Source organism: Moschus berezovskii, chromosome 11 (assembly GCF_049115385.1).
Source record: "Moschus berezovskii isolate FMDL1 chromosome 11, NW_MosBer_1.0, whole genome shotgun sequence".
Classification (NCBI taxonomy): Eukaryota; Metazoa; Chordata; class Mammalia; order Artiodactyla; family Moschidae; genus Moschus; species Moschus berezovskii.
The window spans coordinates 20,424,806-20,451,754 of NC_142470.1; the positions used below are offsets into that span (position 1 = coordinate 20,424,806).

Here is a 26,949-nt window from a genome sequence, read left to right on the forward strand (position 1 = left end):
TTCTGAACATGTGAAAAATACTTGTTGACTTCAATCTTGGTGATTATGCAAAACTGTTTCCCTTTCTATGCTTCCAAAATGCTTACGATAATCTAATATCATAATTAGTAGTATATATGTCTATTTCATAAGTTCCTTTAAGAACAGAATACAGACTTTCATTTGTGAGGCTGCCAAGTGGTTAGCACAATGTTGAATTATCCAATTCAACAAATTTAACAAAATGATAGCTATATGAGGCTTCTGTGATAGTTCAGTTGGTAAAGAATCCACCTGCAATGCAGGAGACCCCGGTTTGATTCCTGGGTTGGGAAGATCTCCTGGAGAAGGGATAGGCTACCCACTCCAGTACTGTTTGGCTTCCCTTGTGAAAGAATCTGCCTGCAATGAGAGAGACCTGGTTTCAATCCCTGGGTTGGGAAGATCTCCTGAAGAAGGGAAATACTACCCACTCCAATAATCTAATATCTAATAATCTAATATCATAATTAGTCATGTATATGTCTGCTTCATAAGTTCCTTTAAGAACAGAATAGAAACTTTCATTTGTGAGGCTGCCAAGTGGTTAGCTGGAGAAGGCAATGGCACCCCACTCCAGTACTCTTGCCTGGAAAATCCCATGGACAGAGGAGCCTGGTAGGCTGCAGTCCATGAGGTCGCTAAGAGTCGGACACGGCTGAGTGACTTCACTTTCACTTTTCACTTTCATGCATTGGAGAAGAAATGGCAACCCACTCCAGTGTTCTTGCCTGGAGAATCCCAGGGACGGGGGAGCCTGGTAGGAGGCAGTCTATGGGGTCACACAGAGTTGGACACCACTGAAGTGACTTAGCAGCAGCAGCAGCAAGTGGTTAGCACAATGCTGGAATTATCCAATTCAATAAATTTAACAAAATTATAGCTATAGAAGATCTATAAAACTTTTAATAAATAAAGAAAACTTGGTTAGACACTAGTTAATGAGGCCTGAATTTCATCTAAGGACACTTTAGGACACTTTACAGGCTCGTAGCGCGTGATACAGAAACCACTGGCTGGCAGACTTTGACTTGATCTACAGGACAAACATTAAGAGGCAATAGTTGTATTCAGGCCAAATGTCTGCCTCATACCTTAAAATACATTGGTACTAGTATTACAAAGTACTACAATAAAGCATTGTTATTTTAGGAAAGCTGGTTTCCATTGACCTTCCTTGTGAGGATATCTCCTTCTGAATGATTCTATTATAATCTCCCTTAGGAACTCTGTACATTCCCCTTTGTTCTCTAGCTTTCTCCTTTATTCCATATGGATGGATAAACAAGATACACTGGTGATTCATTATCGCACTGTACATAGAGTACTTTTAAAAACATGGACACAGATATCAACAAACCTGGGCAAAAGTCCCAGCTATTTATGAACAATGTGGCCAATTCACTTAACCTCTCTAAAGTTCGGTGAATTCATCTACTTAAGAATCTCATAGAATTGTTGCAAAGATAAAATAAGATAATGAATATAAACATTTAGCACACAGAACATAGTCTACAAAAATGTTAACTAATTCCACCACAGTCAAACGGAACTCAGTTCATTCTATTATGAAGGTTTACATATGTCTTCCCTATGTCACTAATCTACGGTTACCTAAAGGACAAAAACGTCGCTTTTCTTCCAATGTTTCTATTTGTTAGTGAAAAGAATACTATAATCCTTGTTTCTAATTTTAAAAGTGGGTGAGTGCAATGACTCTATTGAAAACAGAGGAAAAAAAGTTAAAAAATAAAGTAACAAGGGTCAAAACAGTTAACAGTTTTATTTCGGCTGATAGAACTCTGAGAGATTTTTATTTTCTTATATTTATGTTTTCTATAGCTAAAAAAAAATAATAATAACTGTAAGTAGATGAAACAGTCCAACAGTCTTAAGTGTAGTTAGAGACATGCTTGGAAAAAGTCCTAAAATGGACCTTGAGGTCCTAGAACATTTATGGACAAAAACTTTTGAAAATCATTCTAACCAAAATTTCCTCTTTGAGGTTTTAAAATTGATTTCTAATGTAAAACTTATAATAGATTAGTTTTACAATAAGACTCAACGCATCTATTTGACAGATCTGGAATAGTTATTCTATGCCGCTGAAGTTTCCACTGAAGATGGAAGGAGGGAGATAATTTTAACAAATCAGAAATAACCTTATAACTAGAGAGGAGCCTGTTTTATTCCCAAAGAGGACTAAAATATCTGTCAAGTATTAGAGAATCATTTCCAACCATCTTTCTTTCTGGTTGTTCCACATTAAAAATTTAGTTTAAAATCATTTAAATTAAAAACAAGTCTGCAGGAGATTAAGAAAAAAATCCTCATCTCATATTAGCCTTGAGTGGACAGAGTGAACAACATAATGGAAAATAAGAGTAAAAAAGATTAATTGATGTCTTAAAGCCTAGATAGCCAGGATGAACACTTCCTGCTTCATTTAGTAGACAAGGGAGCCATAAAATACCAAGATATGTACAATGAATACATTTTAGAAGGATCAATTTAGCATCAGTTCGTATTAGACAGATCTATACTTCCTATTTTTCATATACCTCACCATAGAGAAGTGGGGAAATAAAACAGAATGAAGCAAAACATGTACGTTAGAAAAGCCGTACAGCTGATTTTATCATACCCAAGTTGGGGGAGAGAGTAGTATGTGAAAATACAACGATATTAAATATGGGGAAAATAGTCTGCTAAATAGTCACAAGAGTTCAGCTGAGCTTAGGTAGCATGAATTTGAAGAAGATTTAATAAGCATAGTCTTGGTATTTTCTCCATCAGCACTTTCCAATCCCAAATCAATAGTACAACAGTGAAACTATTAGCAGAAGTAAAAAACAAAGCAGGAACAAAGAAGGCCCTCATACTTGACTAGGTATCTTGGAGAAAGGTGAATATTCCCCAAAAGTGGAGAGATTAGAGAAATATTATGAGCAGGACTTACTGAAAAATTAAATATAAGAAATAAGGGGAAGAGAAATCAATAATGACCCCTAATTTTGGGGTTTGAGCATCAAAAGCCATTTATTTATTAAGGTGGGAAAGTAAGAGAAGGAACAGATTTGGTGAGAAAGAGCAAAGTTAGAGAAGCAATCAAGCATTCTAATTCACGTTTTAGATGTCTGTGATACATCTTACTGGAGAAGTCACAATAATGACAACAGCTGATATTTACTGGTTATCTACAATGTGCCAGGTCCATGATAAGTACTATCTATGTATAATTTAGTACTCACAAAAAAATCTTATAAAAGTCCCAGTATTAGTGCCACTCGAAGATGAAAGAAACGAAAGCTCTGATGACAGGAAACCTATGTACAATAGAATGGAAACAAAAGTGGATGACCTTGACTCTTTTTTCCACAGTACCAGAGTACTTTCAGAAAAATATCTATTAAAATTGAACATTCAGTTCAGTTCAGTTCAGTCGCTCAGTCGTGTCCAACTCTTTGCGAACCCATGAATCACAGCACGCCAGGCCTCCCTGTCCATCACCAACTCCCGGAGTACACTCAAACTCATGTCCACAGAGTCGGTGATGCCATCCAGCCATCTCATTCTCCGTCGTCCCCTTCTCCTCCCGCCCCCAACCCTTCCCAGCATCAGAGTCTTTTCCAGTGAGTCAACTCGTCGCATGAGGTGGCCAAAGTATTGCAGTTTCAGCTTTAGCATCAGTCCCTCCAATGAACATCCAGGATTCATCTCCTTTAGAATGGACTGGTTGGATCTCCTTGCAGTACAAGGGACTCTCAAGAGTCTTCTCCAACACCACAGTTCAAAAGCATCAATTCTTCGGCGATCAGCTTTCTTCACAGTCCAACTCTCACATCCATACATGACCACGGGAAAAACCATAGCCTTGACTAGACGGACCTTGGTTGGCAAAGTAATGTCTCTGCTTTTTAATATACTATCAAGGTTGGTCATAACTTTCCTTCCAAGGAGTAAGCTTCTTTTAATTTCATGGCTGCAATCAGCATCCACAGTGATTTTGGAGCCCAAAAAAATAAAGTCCGACACTGTTTCCACTGTTTTTCCATCTATTTCCCATGAAGTGATGGGACCAGATGCCATGATCTTTGTTTTCTGAATGTTGAGCTTCAAGCCAACCTTTTCACTCTCCTCTTTCACTTTCATCAAGAGGCTTTTGAGTTCCTCTTCACTTTCTGCCATAAGGGTAGTGTCATCTGCATATCTGAGGTTATTGATATTTCTCCCAGCGATCTTGATTCCAGCTTGTGCTTCTTCCAGCCCAGCGTTCCTCATGATGTACTCTGCATATAAGTTAAATAAGCAAGGTGACAATATACAACCTTGACGTACACCTTTTCCTATTTGGAACCAGTCTGTCTACCTTAATTATAAAAACATGTTTTGTTAAGCCAATATGTGAAATGAGTAGGGCTTCCCTGATGGTTCAGTGGTAAAAAATCTGCCTGCCAATGTAGAGGACGTGGGTTCGATCCCTGATCTGGGAAAGATTTCACATGTCAGAGCACCTAAGCCCGTGTACCACAACTATTGAGCCTGTGCTCTCTAGAGCCTGGGAGTCAAGCCCTAGAGGCCATGCTCCACAATAAAAGAAGCCACCAAAATGAGAAGCCCGAGGACTGCCCCTAGAGATTAGCTCCTGCTCACCACAACTAGAGAAAAGCCCACAGAGCAACAAAGACCCAGCCCAGCCAAAAATAAATTTTTAAAAAGAAATGAGTATATGAGTCTTTCAAAGGAACTTAACTGCTTTTCCAGGAAGGCTCCAATTGTATCCTACAATCTATTACCTATTTACTGTGTCAGACACTAGTCTAGATCTTTTCCATATATTAGCTCATTTAACACTCATAGCATTCTATGAATAATGAACTATTATTATCTTCTTTTTACAAATGAGAATAATGAGTCACAAAGAGGGTGGGTAGTTGAGAGGTCTCACTCCAGAGTCCATGCTCTTAATCAGTATACTATATTGAATCATATTATGTTCCACAAAAGTTAGATGTGATAAAATATTCCAAAAGAAGAGAATCCAAAAACAATAAGGCTTTTATACATAAAATCATCTATCGTTACCAACTTTTCATGATATAAAAACTGAAGTTAAATGTACATCTCATTAGATAGGAAAAAAGAAAAAAAAACATAAGACAACAAGATAAACAAATTCTGCTTTCCTGGGATTACAGAACTTTTCAACCCACAAAAAACGCCTCTTCTGATGAGGAAATCTATACCCAAATTAGTTAAATGTCTTGTCAATTTCCTGATTCATGCCACTTTCACAAGTACTCCCTCTGTATTTTGACTCCCATTCCATCCACACTTCTTCACGTGGCCAACCCCTTTAACTTAATTTTCACAGCAAGGGTATTCCCAGCTTCCAATGAATAAGGCACATTCCGCCATTATTCTCTTTCATAGCATACAGATCTTTTCCTTTATAGCGTTTATCATAATCTAAAAATACTTTACCTGTTTAAAGTAAAATTCATCTCTTGCACAAAACTACCACTCTCAGCAAGATTTCGTGTGTGTGTGTGTGTGTGTGTGTTGTGTGTGTGTGCATGTGCGCGCTCTAAGTTGCTTCAGTCTCTTCCAACTCTTTGCAAGAGGCTATTTTACTGTATCTTTGGGGCTTCGCTGGTGGCTCAGATGGCAAGGGGGCTTCCCTGGTGGCTCAGACCATGAAGAATCTGCCTGCACCGTTGAGAGACATGGTTTGATACCTGGGTTAGGAAGATGCCCTGGAGAAGGGAATGGCTACCCACTCCAGTATTCTTGCCTGGAAAATTCCACAGACAGACGACCCTGTCCATGGGGTAGCAAAGAGTCGGACATGATTGAGCGGTTATTCTATTATTATCTTTATCTATTACTACTCTTTTTATTATCTTTAGAGGCTAGCACAGCTCCTGGAACATAACAGATCCTGATTAAATATTTCACTGATAGATACAGATAAATGTACTATTTTATATCTGATAATTAACTGGTAATGTTTACTAAGTATTTACTATAATCCAGGAACTGTTCCAAATGCTTTATATATATTGTCACATTTACTACTTCCATGTAATCCCATGAGACCGAGATGCTATTGTTATCTTCATTAACAGATTAGAAACTTAAGGCATGGAGAGATTAAGTAACTTGTCTGACATCACAGCTAGTCAGCGAAAGAGTCAGAATTCAACTTTAAGCAGCCTGACTCTAGCTCTTACACTATGGAATAGCTGTTGCTGCTGATGCCGAGTCATGTCAGTAGTGTCTGACTCTGTGTGACCCCATAGAGGGCAGCCCACCAGGCTCCCCCGTCCCTGGGATTCTCCAGGCAAGAACACTGGAGTGGGTTGCCATTTCCTTCCCCAATGCATGAAAGTAAGAAGTTAAAGTGAAGATGCTCAGTCGTGTCTGACTCTTAGCGACCCCATGGACTGCAGCCTACCAGGCTCCTCCGTGCATGGGATTTTCCAGGCAAGAGTACTGGAGTGGGGTGCCATTGCCTTCGCCGATGGAATAGCTGCTGTGACATACCAGAGTTACTTTTACAATGAGAATCTTTGTAGAAACTGAATGGTACGTCCTCTGTGATCATGTATTTTTAATTTGACCAGAAAAAGCATTTCACAAGGGAAGACACAGTTGCACCCACTACTGTAAAACTTTCTTTAGATGACAGAAAAACATAATCATAAAAATATGCCAAACATGGGACATTCCCTACACATCTGCCTAATTTATTACCACATACAAATCAACTTCAAAAGGCAATGGGGAAAGCACCTGGACTTTTCCTTTTTATTCTCACCCTTCTTTTGAAGAGTCCCTGCTTAAGGTAACAACCAAGAACTAAATCCAAAACATATTTTTTTTTTATGCTTTTTCTTTTTTTACTATTTTTAATTTTTTATTGAAGTATAGTTAGCTTACAATATCATTTGTTTCAAGTGTACAGCACTGTGATTCAATTATACATATATATATGAATGTGCATATATATGAATATACGTATATATATATTCTTTTCAGATTCTTTTCCCTTGTAAGTTATGACATAACACTGAGTGTAGTTTCCTGTGCTTTGTTGGCTATCTGTTTTTTTTTATTTAATTTTTAATGTTTTATTTTTTTTCAATTTATTTATTTTTTGCATTTCAATAGTTTAATATGAACAATCAGAACTAATTAACAGTATAACAATATTTTACAACTGAAATAATTAAAATAAACTATAAAATTACTACATAAAACAGGTCTGATCTAGCTTATTTACTTTCTATAACCTCTTCAGTGCTGCAAAACCATTTATTTCTTTTTTTTTTCCATGTTTTAATAAACGTCTTTTTGTATTGCTTTCTTTCTCATCACAATAATAGAAATATAACACCATATATCACTGTAAAACACATTTCCACATAAATGCTGATAAGCACAAAATATTTTTCATCATTTACATTTTAACTGTAATAATATATGGCAGGATTAAAGATGCATCCATCATGTGTCTAACTAACCTTGCTGTAATGAATTTTTAAATGTAATGGTTTCTGTCGCAAAGTAAAATTGTACATAATGTCTAGTGACACAGTACGCTGGTGGATGGGTGGTTTTGGAAAATGGAAATGCAACTTCATTTTTAATTAGATTTATAAACTTCACCACCTCCACCTCCAGCCAGCTTCCCAACCCTCCCTCCCAATACAAGTACAAGCTCTCAGGTCAGGTCATCAGATTAATGGAATGTTAAAATAATTTTCACTTTTAAAAACATTTAACTTTGTTTCTGCGTATTTCGTGGCCAAATGAAATATAGGATGGAAATTAACAACAAAAATAGAAAACTTCTTTAACATATTAAATTTTAATGATCGAGTTAACCTAACACAGAACAATGACCACCCTGTCACAAAAACATGACAAGTCAAGGTCTGTCATATTTCTCTCCAAAAATACAATGTCAAATTCTAGGGTCTCTTCCATAATCGTATAGCATGAAGAAACAATGTGCCTATTTCAAATACATGTGGTATGACTTCTATACCAAATAGCAAATAATGACAATGGTTAACACTCAGAGAATACTACAACCAGGCTTACTTTTTAAATTCACTTAGTTTTCCTATAACGACCTCCATGACACAGGTATTACTATCAGCATTCTACAGATTGGAATTCAGAGTGACTGAGAAATCTGCCTGTACTCATGGTCTTTTGAGTTAGACCACAGCAGAGCTAAGATTCAACTACTTTATAATTTCCCTCTCTTCTAGAAACTTCCATATGAACTGTCATGTAACTTAATCTCCCACCCTACCCACTAGAGCATTCTGCTAGCTGAAGCTTCAGCACTTCCACCAAGAACAAAAAATAAAACAAAACCTCTTTACTTTCGAAGGCAGCCCATTCCTAAAATCTACTCCAAATCAACGTCTCAATTCCTTCAATAATACCCTAGGTGGCATATTTCAAGTCCCTGAGCATTATTTGTCCCTTGATATTCTCCATCAACATGTCTTTTAAAACAAAGCAACAGGGCATCTAGAGTGAATTAAATATTCAGGTATGGCCCAGTCATCTCAAATTAGAGAAAACCTTTCTGTATTATCTTAGAAATTTATTAAAGAAGTCCAAACTTCACTATTTTGGGTACCCATATCACCAATGGTTTTTGCCTGGTTTACATTCAAGAATAATCATTCTTCAATATACTGTTGAGCAATCTGTTCCTTGAATTCTTCATATCCAAGTACAAGTAATTATTCTGGCTAAATTTCATTTATTCTATTTGGCTAATTATCTCCCCAGTTGATGATTTCTGGGGTTTGGCTCTTCTTCTAAAATCATCCTCATACTTCAGTTTTAACTCATCTACAAAGTTATTCAACCTGTCACCGTTGCCTCAATATAAGTCATTAATAAAATGTTTAATAGTACAGGAAAGAATTCTAAAAACTGTCCCTGGGGATCTGCGTCCAAGGAACCATTCATGCTTTCAACAGTTATTAAGCAATGGCACCCCACTCCAGTACTCTTGCCTGGAAAATCCCATGGACGGAGGAGCCTGGTGGGCTGCAGTCCATGGAGTCGCGAAGAGTCAGACACGACTGAGCGCCTTCATTTTCACTTTTCACTTTCATGCACTGGAGAAGGAAATGGCAACCCACTCCAGTGTTCTTGCCTGGAGACTCCCAGGGACGGGGGAGCCTGGTGGGCTTCCATCTATGGGGTCGCACAGAGTCGGACCCGACTGAAGCGACTTAGCAGCAACAGCAGCAGCAGGCTGGATGGCATCACCGACTCTGTAGACATGAGTCTGAGTGAACTCCAGGAGTTGGTGATAGACAGGGAGGCCTGGCGTGCTGTGATTCATGGGGTGGCAAAGAGTCGGACACGACTGAGAGACTGAACTGACTGACTGACTCATATGTTTATTCATTGATACCTCTCCACATATTCACAAGTATGTCAGACTTTTCAAATATCTTATAGATATATACTACATCTATTGCACTATCATGATCTACAAGTTCAATAAGCCTATCAAAGAGACAAGGAATGAAAGAAAAAGACAGAGGTTACTCTGTCATGACTTATTCCTAGAGAAACCCATGCTAGCACACTGTTTCTCTCGGTCCTCCATCAAAGAGAATAAAGCACTGTTAAGTTAAAAAAAGAATCTGACTCTTACAGTTTAACTATAAGAAAAAGAAAAGAGAAGTTCCATATTCAGGTGATAAAAAAAGAAATTATTACATTACTGTTCCTCATATAACAATATAAATAAAATGTCTGAAATATCTGCAAACATTTGTAAGTATTTCTAGTGCTATCATTTTGCCCTGCAAAGGCAAATTTTACATTTTCTTTCAAATATTAAAATGCCTTTGTTGGGTTTTCATATTAAATGTCAGTTAATTAGGCAGAGATGTTATGAATCTGAACATACTAAATAAAAACACAGAAGTTCTGAAAGAATATTAACTGCTAAGCAGATCATGTGTGAAGCCAACTTGGCCTTATTCTAAATCCCAGTGTTTTAGACCTATAAAAGACCTGGTATTTAGAGAATAATTGTCTCCTTTCATAGATGAAGATACTGATGTGCTTAAGAGATGAAATGATGAAACTCATAAAGCTAATTTTCTGGCATGGTTGGACACAGAAATAAGATTCACTCTAGGGCCACTGACAAATGTTTCACAAAACCATGTCATCAAAACAAATAATAAAAAGAACAAAACAAGTTCTATCTTACCAACTGGACTTCACCAAAAGCACCTCTTCCGATAACTTTTACAACATCGTAGTCTTCTGCCTTCATCTGTAAACCTCTAATCTTTTTCACAATTTTCTCATCTACAATAAAAATATCATCATAATATCAATCACCATATTTATAAACAACATTTTAAAGTAATTACCACACTGGTAAACAAATTTGTATTTCAAAGACTGGGTTTAGTTTTCAGCTAAATCTATCAGTTTTTAAATGCTGTTGTTAAAAATCTAAGACATAAACTTTACATCGAAGGATGAAAACTCTACGGCTTAACACGTATAAGACTACCAAAAAAGCAGTATTGAAGCAATGCTGTTTCTAAGTCTGTTGTATAGCAAGATAGATGACAGCTGAAACTGTGATGACCCAAGCAATCCTAGAGTACACTCTAAATCATGGCAGAAACCTGCTGTGAAGTTATACAAGGTTAGTCTTCATAATGAATTCTGATAGCCTATTTCTTTGAAAAATATTAATCACATACTGTAGATTTCATAACTACAGGTAAGTATTTAATTAGGAAAATAGCCCAAACTCTGATAATTCCAAATTAAAAAGCTTACTGTGTTCACATAAAGTGTACAAAATTATTTTGAGATTTTCTAATTCTCAGAATTCAATTCATTCACAACTTCACTGAAACATCAATATTGATAAATATTAAAAGTTACCACATTTATGGCAATAATTGTTATCACATTATCTTTAACTAGACGGAAATGTCTACATTTATACAAACATAAAGCTCATTAAGTCTTCTGGGTAACATAAAGCTAAGTCTTCAGTTTAGTTCAGTCTCTCAGTTATGTCTGATTGCAACCCCATGGATTATAGCACACCAGGCTTCCCTGTCCATCACCAACTCCTGGAGCTTGCGCAAACTCATGACCATGGAGTCGGTGATGCCATTCAACCATCTAATCTTCTGTCATCCTCTTCTCCTCCTGCCTTCAATCTTTCCCAGCAGCAGGGTCTTTTCAAATGAGTCAGTTCTTCGCATCAGGTGGCCAAAGGATTGGAGCTACAGCTTCAGTCCTTCCAATGAATATTCAGGACTGATTTCCTTTGGGATTGACTGGCTGGATCGCCTCGCAGTCCAAGGGACTTTCAAGAGTCTTCTCCAACACCACAGTTCAAAAGCATCAATTCTTCAGTGCTCATCTTTCTTTACGGCCCAACTCTCACATCCATACAAAACCACTGGAAAAACCATAGCTTGGACTAGATAGACCATTCTTGCAAAGTAATGTCTCTACTTTTTAATATGCTATCTAGGTTGGTCGTAGCTTTTCTTCCAAGGAGCAAGCATCTTTTAATTTTATGGCTGCAGTCACCATCTGCAGAGATTTTGGAGCCCAAGAAAATAAAGCCTGTCCCTCTTTCCATTGTTTCCCCATCTATTTGCCATGAAGTGATGGGACCAAATGCCATGATCATAGTTTTCTGAATGTTGAGCTTCAAGCCAACCTTTTTACTCTCCTCTTTAACTTTTATCAAGAGACTCTTTAGTTCCTCTTCACTTTCTGCCATAAGGGTGGTGTCATCTGCATATCCCAGCAATCTTGATTCCAGCTTGGGCTTCCTCCAGCCCAGCATTTCTCATGATGTACTCTGCATATAAGTTAAATAAGCAGGGTGACAATATACAGCCTTGACGTACTCCTTTTCCTATTTGAAACCAGTCTGTTGTTTCATGTCCAGTTCTAACTGTTGCTTCCTGACCTGTATACAGGTTTCTCAAGAGGCAAGTCAGGTGGTCTGGTATTCCCATCTCTTAAATAGCCTTAATTTATACAAAATTTTGAACTCTACCTATTTCACATACTTTAATTGGTTTTCCAACTTTGGTTTGAAAATAAAGACTATTAGTATTTAAGTACATCAAATGGCAAACTAAAAATGTGTTTAATAATTTAAAAGTTGTGGACTATAATGATATTAAACATAAATCTCTCATCAAAAGTAGAGTTATGTGATCACATATGAAGTTTATACATACTTACATCTATTTAAGAAATTATCTATATTTTTGTTTTTCCTCAAAGCAGGAAAATCCAAATCAAGGACCAAAGAATTTAAGCCATCCTGTTTAACAAAAAATAAACATAGGAAAAAAAAGTTATTACAGTTTTCAACCATTCAAGACAAAAAGCTTTTAAATTTTACTGTGCTACTCTCACTATTAAATAAATGTCAATCCACTTTGATATGAAATTGCCCAGTCCAATAGCTTTAAATAGTTTCCTAACTCCTGTCAAGAGAATATTAGGGTTGATCCTATTTGCCACTGTACTTTTAGCCAATAGAAAAAGTTCATTTTAAAATACGCATCCACTATTATTTCTTGTGAGTCAGATGTTTTTTCTCTCTTTGAATGTCCAGTAAAGTTTTACAAAGATTTTGACTTTAAGAAATATACCTAGAGTAAGTTTTAGTTCCCATTCATTCAACAAGCATTAATTGTGTGCCTAGTACATGGAAATAACAGAAAATCTAAAAATAAGTGAGACACTAACTATCCTTACCCTCAGGAAAGTGAGGTTCAAAACTAAATTTCTCTTAAAAACAAGAAAACAGGATGAGGCATGTTCAGGTTTCTAATTTTTAAGTTTTCTGTATTTTCCAGACTTTCTACAAGCATGCATTAAATTTATAATCAAAATAGGAAAAAGTACATATATGTAACTTGGTGCGAGTGAAAAAAACTAATAAGAAGCAAACCAAGTCTCAAATTACTCAATGGAGGGGATATGCTTATGAAGGAAACACTATTTCTAAAACACTAGTGCATATATTGCTTCATCCCCGAGTAACTCTGAGGAAGGCAGAAAAAGACATATTTTCATTTAAAAAAGAAACAAAGTTTAGAAAGATTAAGCCACTTTGCCATGCCCAAGGTCTTGCTATTAGAAAATGATGTAGCAAAATACTTCTTAAGCTTTAGAGGTTCAATATACTTAACTCATCTACCTCATCTCAACCACCAGTGGAAGCTTGGAAGAGTAAAAAAGGAAGCTAAAGGACTGCAGAAAACGAAACAGTAATAAATAGAAATTTTAAGGATCTGGGTAGGAAGAAAATGTGGGGAAAATCACATGCAAAACTTAGAAAGGAAACTTGAATTTTTACTTTACTAATTCTAGAAAAACTGAACATATTATGTTTATTTACAAGTAATATTTCACATTTTCAACTTTTGTTCTTTAAGAAACATGTCAACACTTTGTGAAAATACTCTATAGAGAATGGTGTAGAGGTGTTAACAGTAAGCTATAAATATTCTTAATCACAATGAACATTATCTACACCCCACTGATATCATTAATGCAGATACACTGAAACGATAGTGATTACCTTCAACTGAAAGAAAAAATACATTAAAAATTAATATACAACTTCCAGTCAAGTTAAGACTGTTACATTCACATTTTGACACCCTTCCTCCATCCTCAACCCACAAATTCCCTCTCAAGGATAGCTGAACTACTTTTCATATTAGCATTTTAGCATACTAGGCTATTTATAAGTACCAAAATATATCTTCATTGGTATAATTTTGATATTTTAGTAAATTTAAAATGCAAAATCTGAATCACATATTTTTAGATATATCCAGATTTATAGTCTGTGTTAACATTTCAAATCAAAAAGGGTACATTCATTTGAAAGGTCCTCTACTATAGGACCTCCATTAATCTCCACAAAGAAGAAAAACATTTAAATTGACAGGCAGAAGCTTCTATTAACAAGAATATTCTCCTCTAGTTCAGACTTTCCCAAGAAACATCATTTGTACACTTCATACTGTCTCCATGTACATATAATGAATACAAAAGAAAACTTTCTTTGAAACAAAACTACAGCTTAACATCAGTAAAAAGACTGAATCCTTGATTACCTTACAACCTCCCCAAAAGTCATCACAGAGAGATGGAGTTCCATAAAGAATAAATAAACAGAAAAAAACCTAGAAATAGTTTATAAATATTTTCCCATAATATCTTCCACTAGCGTAGAGTCAGAGCTTTTTCAGCAGTTGGAACACTTGAGCAGTGGCTCAACTCAATGCTAATACTATATTGTTTTTGTAAACCATTTTTTAAAGATCAAATACTATTTCATTTGCACATTAAGGGTTTTTTCGGTAGCATTTATTTTTGAATAATACTAATAGTTTAATTTGCTAATAATTTACATCAGAAGATAATGCAGGGGTAAATATATTTACATTTACACTTCTATATTTATAAATTTCTACACTTGAAACTTATTCTATATTTAGTACTATTTTTAAAAAACAAATACTGAATTATTAAGATACCAGTGTTTTCAGTAATGAAACTGATACTGAGATCAAGTTGCTGATTAGCTCAAGACTTGATTAAAACCCTATGTCTATGACCATCCTTATTAAGCAGTTCCATATAAACCTTAGGAGGTAATTTTTTTTATTTCAACACTGATTCTTAGAAAGTGATACTAAAACTGAGATAAAGAAACTTAAAAAAATAAAACATATTAAGGAAAAGCCTACAACCAAAACTTCAAAGCAGTGAGAAAATTAACACTATTTGTCTGTTTCCCTACTTTCAAATGCACAGAAACGACAGGAGAGATTTAAAAGTTGTAGCCCCACCAAAGGGAAAAAAAACCACCATCACCACAAAATATTCAAGAATGAGAAAGAAAAATGCGAAGCAATGAGTAGAAGCTAAAGTTGCAAAGATCTTCTGGATTTCAGTGCAGAGAGCAGTAAGACCCAAGAATGAGAATTAAAAGAACCTAATGGCAAAATGTTTCCCCAAAATCGATTACTGGGAAAACAGTAGCTGAAGTGAAACACCCCAGCTCCTCCAGTTCCTAAAAGACATTAAAAAAAAAAAAAATTACTGCCTAACTTTTACATGAAACTGCATAAGGAGGAAGATCAGACACAGCTTTCAAATAAATCGTAAGCGAAGCCCTCAGAGCTTGCCCACTGACGAGATCTCCCATATTTCTAACATCTTTGGCTGAAAATATGGGAATCAGCTCCAGTACCGACTTGGGCTGTCTGCATGCAGTCAGCATCAGAGGAGCAGAGAGAAAAGTGATTTATCCTACTGTCTTTCTGAATAAACAGATACAAGTCAACATCCAATTGTTCTCATTACAATTATTATGGCAGAAAAAAATACATGTATAGGACAACCTATTTTCCTAACTTTTCCTGAACACAAATAATAGAATGGGAAAGACTAGAGGTCTCATAAAGAAAATTAGAGACACCAAGGGAACATTTCATGTAAAGATGGGCACAATAAAGGACAGAAACAGTAAAGACGTAACAGAAGCAAAAGAGATTAAGAAGTGGCAAGAATACACAGAAGAACTGTACAAAAAAGGTCTTAATCACCTAGATAACCACAATGGTGTGGTCACTCACCTAGAGCCAGACATCTGAAGTATGAAGTCAAGTGGGCCTTAGGAAGCATTACTACAAACAAAAACAGTGGAGGTGATGGAATTCTAGCTGAGCTACTTAAAATCCTAAAAGATGATGCTGTTAAAGTGCTGCACTCAATATGTCAGTAAATTTGGAAAACTCAGCAGTGGCCATAGGACTAGAAAAGGTCAGTTTTCATTTCAATCCCAAGGAAAAGTAATGCCAAAGAATGTTCAAACTACCGCATAATTGCACTCATCTCACATTCTAGCAAGGTAATGCTCAAAATCCCTCAAGGTAAGCTTCAACAGTACATGAACCAAAAACTTCTAGATGTACAAGTTGAAATTAAATAAGGCAGAGAAACCAGAGATCAAACTGCCAACACCCAGTGGATCATAGAAAAAGCAAGGGAATTCCAGAAAAACATCTACTTCTTCTTCACTGACTACACTAAAACCTTTGACTGTGTGGATCACAATAAACTTTGGAAAATTCTGAAAGAGATGGGAATACCAGACTACCATACCTGCCTCCTGAGAAACCTGTATGCAGGTCAAGAAGCAACAGTTATAATCAGACATAGAACAACGGACTGGTTCCAAACTGGGAAAGGAGTATGATAAGGCTATATATTGTCACCCTGCTTATTAACTTTTATGCAGAGTACATCATGCAAAATGCTGGACTGGATGAAGCATAAGATGGAATCAAGATTGCCGGGAGAAATATCAATAACCTCAGATATGCAGATGACACCATCCTTACTGCAGAAAGCAAAGAGGAACTAAAGAGCCTCCTGATGAAAGGGAAAGAGGAGAGTAAAAAAGTTGGCTTAAAACTCAACATTCAATAAACTAAGATCATGGCATCAGGTCCCATCACTTCATGGCAAATAGACGGGGAAACAATGGAAACAGTGAGAGACTTTATTTTCCTGGGCTCCAGAATCACTGTGGACAGTGACTGCAGCCATGAAATTAAAAGATGCTTGCTCTTTAGAAGGAAGGCTGTGATACAGCTAGACAGCATCATTAAAAAGTAGAGACATCACTTAGCTGGCAAAGGTCTATACAGTCAAAGCTGTGGTTTTTCCAGTAGTCATGTACAGATGTGAGAGCTGGACCATAAAGAAAGCCGAGTGCCCAAAAACTGATGCTTTCAAACTCTGGTGCTGGAGAAGACTCTTGATGGTCCCCTGGACAGCAAGGAGATCAATCCTAAAGGAAATCAACCCTGAATATTCATTGGAAGGACTGATGAGGAAACTGAAGCTCCAATACTTTGGCCACCTGATGCTAAGGGCTGACTCACTGGTAAAGACACTGATACTAGGAAAGATTGAGGGCAGGAGAAAGAGGCAACAGAGGATGAGATGGTTGGATGGCATCACTGATTCAATGGACATGAGTCTGAGCAAACTCCAGGAGATAATGAAGGACTGGGTTAGTCTGGTGTGCTGCTGTTCATGGAGTCACAGAGAGTCAGACACGACTGAGTGACTGGACAACAACAAGTAGGAACAAGAACCTCTTGTCAATCAAACACACTAGTATCACTGGTTTAAAACGAAAAAGAAAATTACTTAAAAACACTGAACATAAAATCATCCTTAACTGGAACTCACAAATAGCCATAATTTCTCCTTCACTCAGTGGGGGGCTTCCCTCACGCTCAGTCGGTAAAGAATCTGCCTGCAATGCAGGAGACCCGGGTTCGATTCCTGGGTCAGGAAGATCCCCTGGAGAAGGAAATGGCAACCCACTCCAGTATTCTTCCCTGGAGAATCCTATAGACAGAGGAGCCTGGCAGGCTACAGTCCATGAGATTACAAGAGTCAGACATGACTTAGTGACTAAACCACACCACCACACTCAATGGGAGAAGTTAACAAAACAAACACATATCTGAACTTTATCCTGAGAACCATTTTCCATGGTCAATACCTCTATCTACTCCTACCCCGAGACCCAGAACTGTATATGCAAGGATCCACCAAATATCCAATAGACCTCAGAAATCTCCCAAGTTGAGTAAATGTACTCAATAGGAATATATAAGATGATCCACTGAAATGCAAGAAGAAAATATTACAATTTTACATACTGAACCTTAAAATGTTTTTGTTTAACAAGGGGGTTTTCAGAAACATCTCACTCTTGTTAGCTTTCATTGAATTGTGACATACTACAGCTTACATGTACCCAGATTTTTTTTAATTTACTAGTAGAAAGGTTACCAAGCAGATTAAAAAGCATTTCACTTTGGGGTGTAGACATATGCCAATGTCAAATTGTACAATTATGTACAATTTATTGTATATCAATTACACCTCAATAAAACTTTTTAAAGTGACTATAATGGATATAATTACAGATTTAAGATAATACCAAAATGAAATTTGTACAAACTGAAAAAAAAAAATGGCAGTTTAATAACTCATCTACTCCTTATATAAGCTCTTATTGCCAAAATTATGAGGCTAAAAACAATGCAAGCTAATCACATCACCACCCACAAAGTTAAAAATTATCTAAAGGCTATTTGAAATATGGAGGTACATCCATAATCATTAATGATGAATAATACGTACTGCTATCATCTGCATTTCTGTAACACAAATTATCCTATATGCAAGTGGAAAATAAGGAAATAATTCAAATATTAAGTAAAATATGTGATTTTTTCCAGGTTGGTAATGTTTTTAAATGATAGGCAAGCTTTCTCAAATTAAAACAGAAAGCCTTAGCAATATAGGATGACATTAAGAAAAAAGCCAAAAATCATGTAGAAATGCCTTACTGAAGTACAAATGAATAGCACCTTCAAAAACTCTTACACTCATGACATTAGGCTATCTATCAAGTTTACAAGTGCAGATGAAAAAGCTGAGAAGACATAAATCTCAAAGAAAAAAGCTCAAGCCTCAGGGTTTAAGGCTGCAGATACTCAAATATCTGTGACTGATGATTATTGCTATTTGAAATATTTTTGTTAGTATTTTAATTAAAATTTGTATAGGTTCTACACATTCTGTTCCTACTCTATTATTCTCATAACCCCTGTTAGTTATGGTACATGGTTTCTGCAGAACACAAAGCTTTTCAGGAATTCATATTTCATGTTAATGACAAAACAAAGCCAAAGCCACCCCAATTTAAAACCTAAACAACAGGAACATGAAAAAAAATCTCTGTAATTACTTGCATAATATTTACCTGTGTTCTACCCAGCACTTAACCAATTTTCATTAAACTTAATATAAATGCCTGAGTTGCCTGTATTTTAGTTTTAATTAGTTTTTAAAATTATTTTTATTTTTAAATTTTTTACTAAAATAAAAAATAATTTTTTGTTAGTTCCTTTCACATCAAAAAAATTTTTTACTTTTAAATTCAGACACCACTGGGAAACATTGGAATTATTTAATGGCTGAAATGTATGAAAATATGGTTAAAAAAAAACCTAAAATCTATTTTCTTTACAGCAAGTGAGAAAAGAAGAAAAACTTTCTCTCTGGAAGAAATTCTTGCTATGAAAAAGAGTGTTTTTGAAAAGGATATGTCTGGAAATGGTTCCATCCATATGTGAATTTTACAAATAATAAGATGCTTGGCCTATTAAAACTGTTTTTTTCAACTTTCACATCCATGTTTTTAAAACTTGCAAACATAATTTTCTGACCCAGTTAAAGATTTTCAGCCGTGTGTTTAAATATAAAAATAAACTATTTCTGATTTGTTTTCAACAACTAGCCTCCTATCACAGAAAACAGAAATTTACTAACCAAATTCCAACAATCAATGAGTAGTGTAACTGGTAGGCAAAACCGGAAAATGAATATTGTGACTTAATAACTGCAGCCACTAATGCGTTGTGTTTCTTCCATTTGTATCCATGTATCTTTGTGAAATTTAAAATATCCTGTCATAGTCCTTAAAAGCCCAGGAGCTAAATAAATTGAACTTCAAACCCAATCATCAATCCACTGTACCAACACGAAACCAAAAATTTTTAATGCAATTGCAAGGAGATTCAACCAGTCCATTCGGAGATCAGTCCTGGATGTTCATTGGAGGGACTGATGCTAAAGCTGAAACTCCAATACTTTGGCCACCTCATGCGACGAGTTGACTCACTGGAAAAGACTGATGCTGGGAAGGATTGGGGGCGGGAGGAGAAGGGGATGACACAGAATGAGATGGCTGGATGGCATCACCGACTCTGTGGACATGAGTTTGGGTGAACTCCAGGAGTTGGTGATGGACAGGGAGGCCTGGCGTGCTCTGATTCATGGGGTCGTAAAGAGTCGGGACACGACTGAGCGACTGAACTGAACTGAACTGAAACACATTTAACTTAGTGAGAAAAGTTTTTGCAGTGTCATAAAATTATCTCACAAATAGGCTTATATATTTAGCTTTTACTTTTGAACTCGTTTTATGTGTATTTTACAATGTACATAGTGTATCTTAAAACATGTACACAAATTATAAAGAATACCTGAAAATATTTCAAAACTATTCTACTGAAGGAATACAAGATTAAAATTTAGAGATGACGAATTCCTTAAATGTCAGGATTTTTTTATTATTCTTAAAGGTAAACATTTTAACATATCCAAAACAATTCATATTTTCTCACTCAAAAGTCATCTACTCTGTTTCTAATAAGCAGTGCCATTTTATGTAAGTTTGATTCAGAAATTCTTTTCTTGCTCCCTCACATCAGGTCATTCCCTCTGTATGGCTGATATTGCTAGTTCTAAGGTCTCACGGTTGCTCCCCATTCCCTACTGTGTTTTGTTATCTAATTTATTACCTACTAATCAGTTTCTTTGTCTTTAATCACCCACTGCTCCTGACCCTCTCCAATCTACTACTGAGCAGTCAATCTTTCTGAAATTTAAATCTGTACCTTTCATGCCCTCCTTAAAATTATTTGACAGCTTACAAATGCTTAGAAAAGTCTAAAACCTTTAATTAGCATTCAAAATTCTTTGTCATCTGACCCCACTAGCATTCTCCAATCTTATTTCCCATTATTCTACTATTTTTCATTCTTATTTGCTCTAGATTTGTACTGTCCAATATAGAAGCCACTGGCTATGCACGGCCATTGAGCACTTGAAATGTGATAGCCTAAACTGAGATATGCTGTAAATATAAAATACAAACTGGATTTCAAAGACTTAGTACAAAAAGAAAATGTAAAGTACTCATTAATAATTTTTAATATTGATTACATGCTAAAATTATATTTGGGTTATACTGGAATAAATTTATTATTAACATTAATTCAATCTATTTTTAAAATATGGCTACCAGTAAAATTTGGGCTTCCCTTATAGCTCATTTGGGAAAGAATCTGCCTGCAATGCAGGAGACCGAGGTTTGATTCCTGGGTTGGGAAGATTCCCTGGAGAAGAAAATGGCAACCCACTCCAGTATTCTTGCCTGGAGAATCTCATGGACAGAGGAGCCTGACGGGCTACAGTCCATGGGGTTGCAAGAATTGGACACGACTAAGTGACTAAACCACCACCACCAGTAAAACTTAAATTTTATATTTGGTTCACATTATCTCTATTTGATAACATCTAGACCAACAAAATTTTCACACTGATCGTTCTACCCTCATAAGTTTGCTTATATCAGATAGTCTTTCACCATACACCATTCAAAACTTACTAATAACTTGTCAACCATCTACCATGACTGAGTGCTAAGCATAAGAAAATGTTCTGCATGATCATCTCTATTTGCCAAATCTTATCTCTGCTTCAAGACCAGTTCAAATGGTACTTACTTCCATGAAACCTTCTTTCTTGATATGCCAGAATAAAAATGTTCCATCTTCCTAACTTTGACACATCACATGTTCTTCAATGAACACGTCACTTTTTACTTAAAATATTTTTCTATACACTGCTTATCACATCTATTAGCTATAAATTCTTTAAGTATAGAATTTGTCAAATTCATTTGATTCCTCTAATGTTTCTACCATAAAACTTTACACAGAATATGTTCTCAAACATTAAATCAGATATCAAACAAGAGAACTGGTGATACAATTACCTAATATTACATAAATTACACTTACTAAAGCAAGAAAGTAGGTATGTATGTTAATATGATTTATACAGAAATGCAATTCAATTATTGAACTTCTTTTCATGATCAATTTTTTTTACCTTCCTACTCTAGTTGAAACCTTATTTCTTCCCTTGATGACACTACCTACCATAACAACCTTCCCAAATAGTAGAAGCCTGCAGGTGGGGTAAGTGTCTTCTTTGCTCCGAGTAATCAATCTTAGATCACTCTTCCTCTTTCTGCAAACTCTGAGCTTTGACCCACATCATCAGCCACCCACCACCCCTTCTTGTGAATATCCCTGCCCACTATCACTAACCCTCAGTCTCTAAAGATTTTAGCTCCTTGCTGTCAGACTCTCTAACACTCTCTAATCCTGTCAAAATTCTTGGTGATGTCATTATACTACTAGATATCCTAACACCTATTGATTCCTGTGGTCTCCTTAACCTAATCATTATCAGTAACAGCAACATCTCATAATTTCAATTTTAAACATCCTACTCCCTGGTGGCTCAGAGGTTAAAGCATCTGCCTCCAATGCGGGAGACCTGGGTTCGATCCCTGGGCCGGGAAGATCCCCTGGAGAAGGAAACGGTAACCCACTCCAGTTTTCTTGCCTGGAGAATCCCATGGACGGAGAAGCCTGGTAGGCTACAGTCCACAGGGTCGCAAAGAGTCGGACACGACTGAGCGACGGAACGGAACGGAACTCACAACTGAAGTGACTTAGCAGCAGCAGCACTCACTGACTACCAGATTTTTCTAATACTTCAATAATCTTTTGACTCAGAGGGACCTTCAATCCAGACCCTATCATTTTCCACTGTCTTTCATCCTCCCCACTCTTACCCCATCACTCTCACTTAGAACCTCCAAGGACTTCCATGTCATTGAGAGGAAAGCACAGATTCCCTGCTATACGCTATGAGGCTCTTTATAATCATACTTCACCCACTTAACTGGTTAACTCTCAAGCCTCACCTCCCATTCAGTTGCTCAGTCATGTCCGACTCTTTGCGAACCCATGAATCAGAGCACGCCAGGCCTCCCTGTCCATCACCAACCCCCGGAGTTTACCCAAACTCATGTCCATTGAGTTGGTGATGCCACTGAACCACCTCATCCTCTATCGTCCCCTTCTCCTCCTGCCCCCAATCCCTCCCAGCATCAGAGTTTTTTCCAATGAGTCAACTGTTCCCATGAGGTGGCCAAAGTATTGGAGTTTCAGCTTTAGCATCAGTCCTTCCAATGAACACCCAGGATTGATCTCCTTTAGAATGGACTGGTTGGATCTCCTTGCAGTCCAAGGGACTCTCAAGAGTCTTCTCCAACACCACAGTTCAAAAGCATCAATTCTTCGGCACTCAGCTTTCTTCACAGTCCAACTCCCACATCCATACGTGACCACTGGAAAAACCATGGCCTTGACTAGATGGACCTTTGATGGCAAAGTAATGTCTCTGCCTAGATATGCTATCTAGGTTGGTCATAACTTTCCTTTCAAGGAGTAAGCGTCTTTTAATTTCATGGCTGCAATCACCATCTGCAGCGATTCTGGAGCCCCAAAAAATAACGTCTGATACTGTTTCCACTGTTTCCCCATCTATTTGCCATGAAGTGATGGGACCAGATGCCATGATCTTAGTTTTCTGAACGTTGAGCTTCAAGCCAACTTTTTCACTCTCCTTTTTCACTTTCATCAAGAGGCTTTTGAGTTCCTCTTCACTTTCTGCCATAAGGGTGGTGTCATCTGCATATCTGAGGTTATTGATATTTCTCCCGGCAATCTTGATTCCAGCTTGTGCTTCTTCCAGCCCAGTGTTCCTCATGATGTACTCTGCATAGAAGTTAAATAAGCAGGGTGACAATATACAGCCTTGACATACTCCTTTTACTATTTGGAACCAGTCTGTTGTTCCATGCCCAGTTCTAACTGTTGCTTCCTGACCTGTATACAGGTTTCTCAAGAGGCAGGTCAGGTGGTCTGATATTCCCATCTCTTTCAGAATTTTCCACAGTTGATTGTGATCCACACAGTCAAAGGTTTTGGCATAATCAATAAAGCAGAAATAGATGTTTTTCTGGAACTCTTGCTTTTTCGATGATCCAGCGGATGCTGGCAACTTGATCTCTGGTTCCTCTGCCTTTTCTAAAACCAGCTTGTACATCTGGAAGTTCACGGTTCATGCATTGCTGAAGCCTGGCTTGGAGAAATCTGAGCATGACTTCACTACCTATTACTTCCATTCTTATTCATTCTACTCCACCCACACTGGCCTTCTAAAGGTTTTAAAAATTACAACAGGGGCCCCACACAAGGAAGAAGTGGAAATAGAGTAGGGAGGCAGTTCAGTAGTTGCCAGGGCCTTCACAAGAAGGTACACCTGAGCAACATCACAGTTCTGTGGAGGTGGTGAGCTGGCTACATACAAAAGAAAGAGCAAATTAATAACTATATAGTAATAGGAACCAGCTTTTAATTTTGGGAGAAGAGGTGCAAATATGGGATGGGGAAGAGTTAGAATGAAAACATGGTGTTGAGAGAACTGGAGGCATCAGAGTAAATTCATGATTTTCAATATAGAAAGACATGAACATATACACGTTTTGACTTGCCCACTGCAAAGGTCTGAGTGCAGTAGCCATGGCAATCTCAATAGCCATGAGCCCACCTACCACCCAGAGTCTTGAAACACTCTTCTCCACTAAAAAAAAAAAAAAAAAATCAGGGCTCCTCAGAGAAATAGCTGATCCCAGGACTAGAGCAGGAAAATTTTTAGATGAGCCTACAGAACCTTGTGCCAAAAGTAAAAAGACATACAGGTGATAAAACTGCATAGATCTATACCTATGCACTGTATTGATGCAAATATCCTGATTTTGTTAATGTACTACAGTTATCTAAGATATAAACATTTGAAGAAATTAGGTGAAGGGTACACAGGACCATTCTGTACTATTTTTACAACTTCCTGTGAATTTCTAATTACTTCAAGAAAAAATTTTTTTTTAAAGTTAAGGGAATTCTCTGGCAATCTAACAGGTAGAACTCCATGCTTCCACTGCAGAGAGCTTGTGCTCTCTGGTAAGGAAATTAAGATCCCACATGCCGTACAGCATGGCCCCCAAAAAAGTGTAAATAGATATTAATTAATAGATATTATCACTGTATAAGTTTAGATATTAATTCTCTTCCTTACAGTAAAATGCCAACTAATAAAAGTAGGAGGAATACATAGAAGACAGCTATGCTAACTACTATACTACCACCACCTCTAGAAGGACTACTTGAATCAGAATATCACCCTTTGGCAACCACCATGGTAAAAATTATTTTAGGTGAAAAACATTAGTGATGCTAAAATTAGTAGACTGAAGTGGGAATGAAACATGATTTTATGTGGTTTCAAAGTATCTTCCTACAAAATACTTATTAATTACACAGACTACAAACTTGAGAGACATCATCATTAATCTATTGGTCAAAGTTAACACTACCTAATGGGATAAACTAACTGCCATGAACAAGGATTCACCAAGAGAACAAGATCACTTCTGTTAAGCTGCAGCCAAAATACGTACCCTGGGTCAACTCATCAGGAAACATTAGACAACCCAAATTGAAGGACAGTTTACAAAATGAGTAGCTTATAATCTTCAGTATGTGAACAGAATGAAAAGCAAGAGAGACTGAGGAACTGTTCCAAACTGAGGAGACTAGAGAGACATGAGAGCTGGATCCAATGCACGGGCCTGGATTAGATCCTCTTCCTCTCAAGAACATTACCTGAGCAATTAACAAAACTTGAATGAGGTCTCTGAGCAAAGCGTATACAGTTTTGTTTTGTTTTTTAAACTTTGCAGTAGTTTGAAATTGTTTCCAAATAAAAGTTGATTTTTAAAAAATCACAAGATATGTTCCTGACTCCTGGCTTTGGATCTATTTCCTGATGTCTGGAATGCTCACATCCACATTTGCCCATGCCCAGCTCTCCTACTTCCATCAGGTCTTTACTTAAAAGGCACCTCTGAAATTATCAACACCCTATATTCATATCTTCCTCCTTGTTTTACCTTTTTCCCCTTACCATAAATCAGTATCTCACATACAATTATCTTAAATGTATACTAACAGCAGGGAGTTTTTATCTGTTTTGTTCACTGTTACATTCCAGGCCTAAACCAGGGCTTGACATGTAGCATTAACAGTTGCAAATAAATATTTAGTCAATGATGGACTGTACACAAAGTCCTGGAAACACAAAAGACTTAATAAGATACAATTACAAAATAAGTTCACTTTCATAATCTTAGCAAAGGACTACTAAAACAGGCAAGAAGAACTCCACTGTTAATTTTGATAGTTCTGGGATATCCTTTCAAAAAATATGTCTACAGCATAAATGAATTAAATAATGTCCCTGATCTAAGGAGCTTAGTGAGCAAACCTATTTCCATCAGAAAGCAAAGCTGTAATACTGCAGTGAGCTAATACAGCAAGAAAGTACCTGCTAATAGCATGCATAATGTACAGTATAAACAATCCAAATGCTGACAGACAAGAATTAACTATCAGACAACTGGAAAATACAGCTACATAGAGAAATCAAGTTTTCTCTTGGGAGAAAGAGAGACAGTGAACTCATATTCAAAGAAAGTCAATGGTGGGAAGCAAGAGGCATATATAAGAAAAGGTCTCTGATATTTTATTACCACATTTCCTTGAAAACTTATCAAGATTATAATTAAGCTAACCACAATGATCTCAATTAGTTTACAGTATTATAAAACATACTAAATCACTTGTATTTAAGAGAAAAATACAATCCAAAAATCTACAAAATGATTTTATGGTTTCTATATACAAAGTGGTCAAATCAGTAACATCTCATTTTATAAATGCTTTTATCTTCTATGCCAAGGTAATATAGCTGATCTTCCTTTCTTGAATAATTGTCACCAAAATGACAGACAATATTATCTTAAAACAAACATATCTGAATCTAAGCCAATACTTCTAAAAATGAAACACATACAAAACTGTATGCACATATAAAACAACGTGCACATAACATAAATATGTATTCATAAATATGATTTGATAATCATTAACT

General features: G+C 36.6%; 1 protein-coding gene across 6 annotated transcripts in view; it reads right to left on the reverse strand.

The window, feature by feature from the left end:
- ROCK2 (Rho associated coiled-coil containing protein kinase 2) overlaps positions 1-26,949 on the reverse strand; it is a 137,982-nt gene that overhangs the window by 77,514 nt on the left and 33,519 nt on the right. For all 6 annotated transcript variants that reach the window (XM_088841190.1, XM_055400435.2, XM_088841189.1 and 3 more), the window contains exons 2-3: positions 12,313-12,394; positions 10,286-10,386 (exon numbers count right to left, since the gene is read on the reverse strand). In XM_088841190.1, the coding sequence (XP_088697316.1) occupies positions 10,286-10,386; positions 12,313-12,394 (183 nt within the window). The remainder of the gene's footprint in view (positions 1-10,285; positions 10,387-12,312; positions 12,395-26,949) is intronic.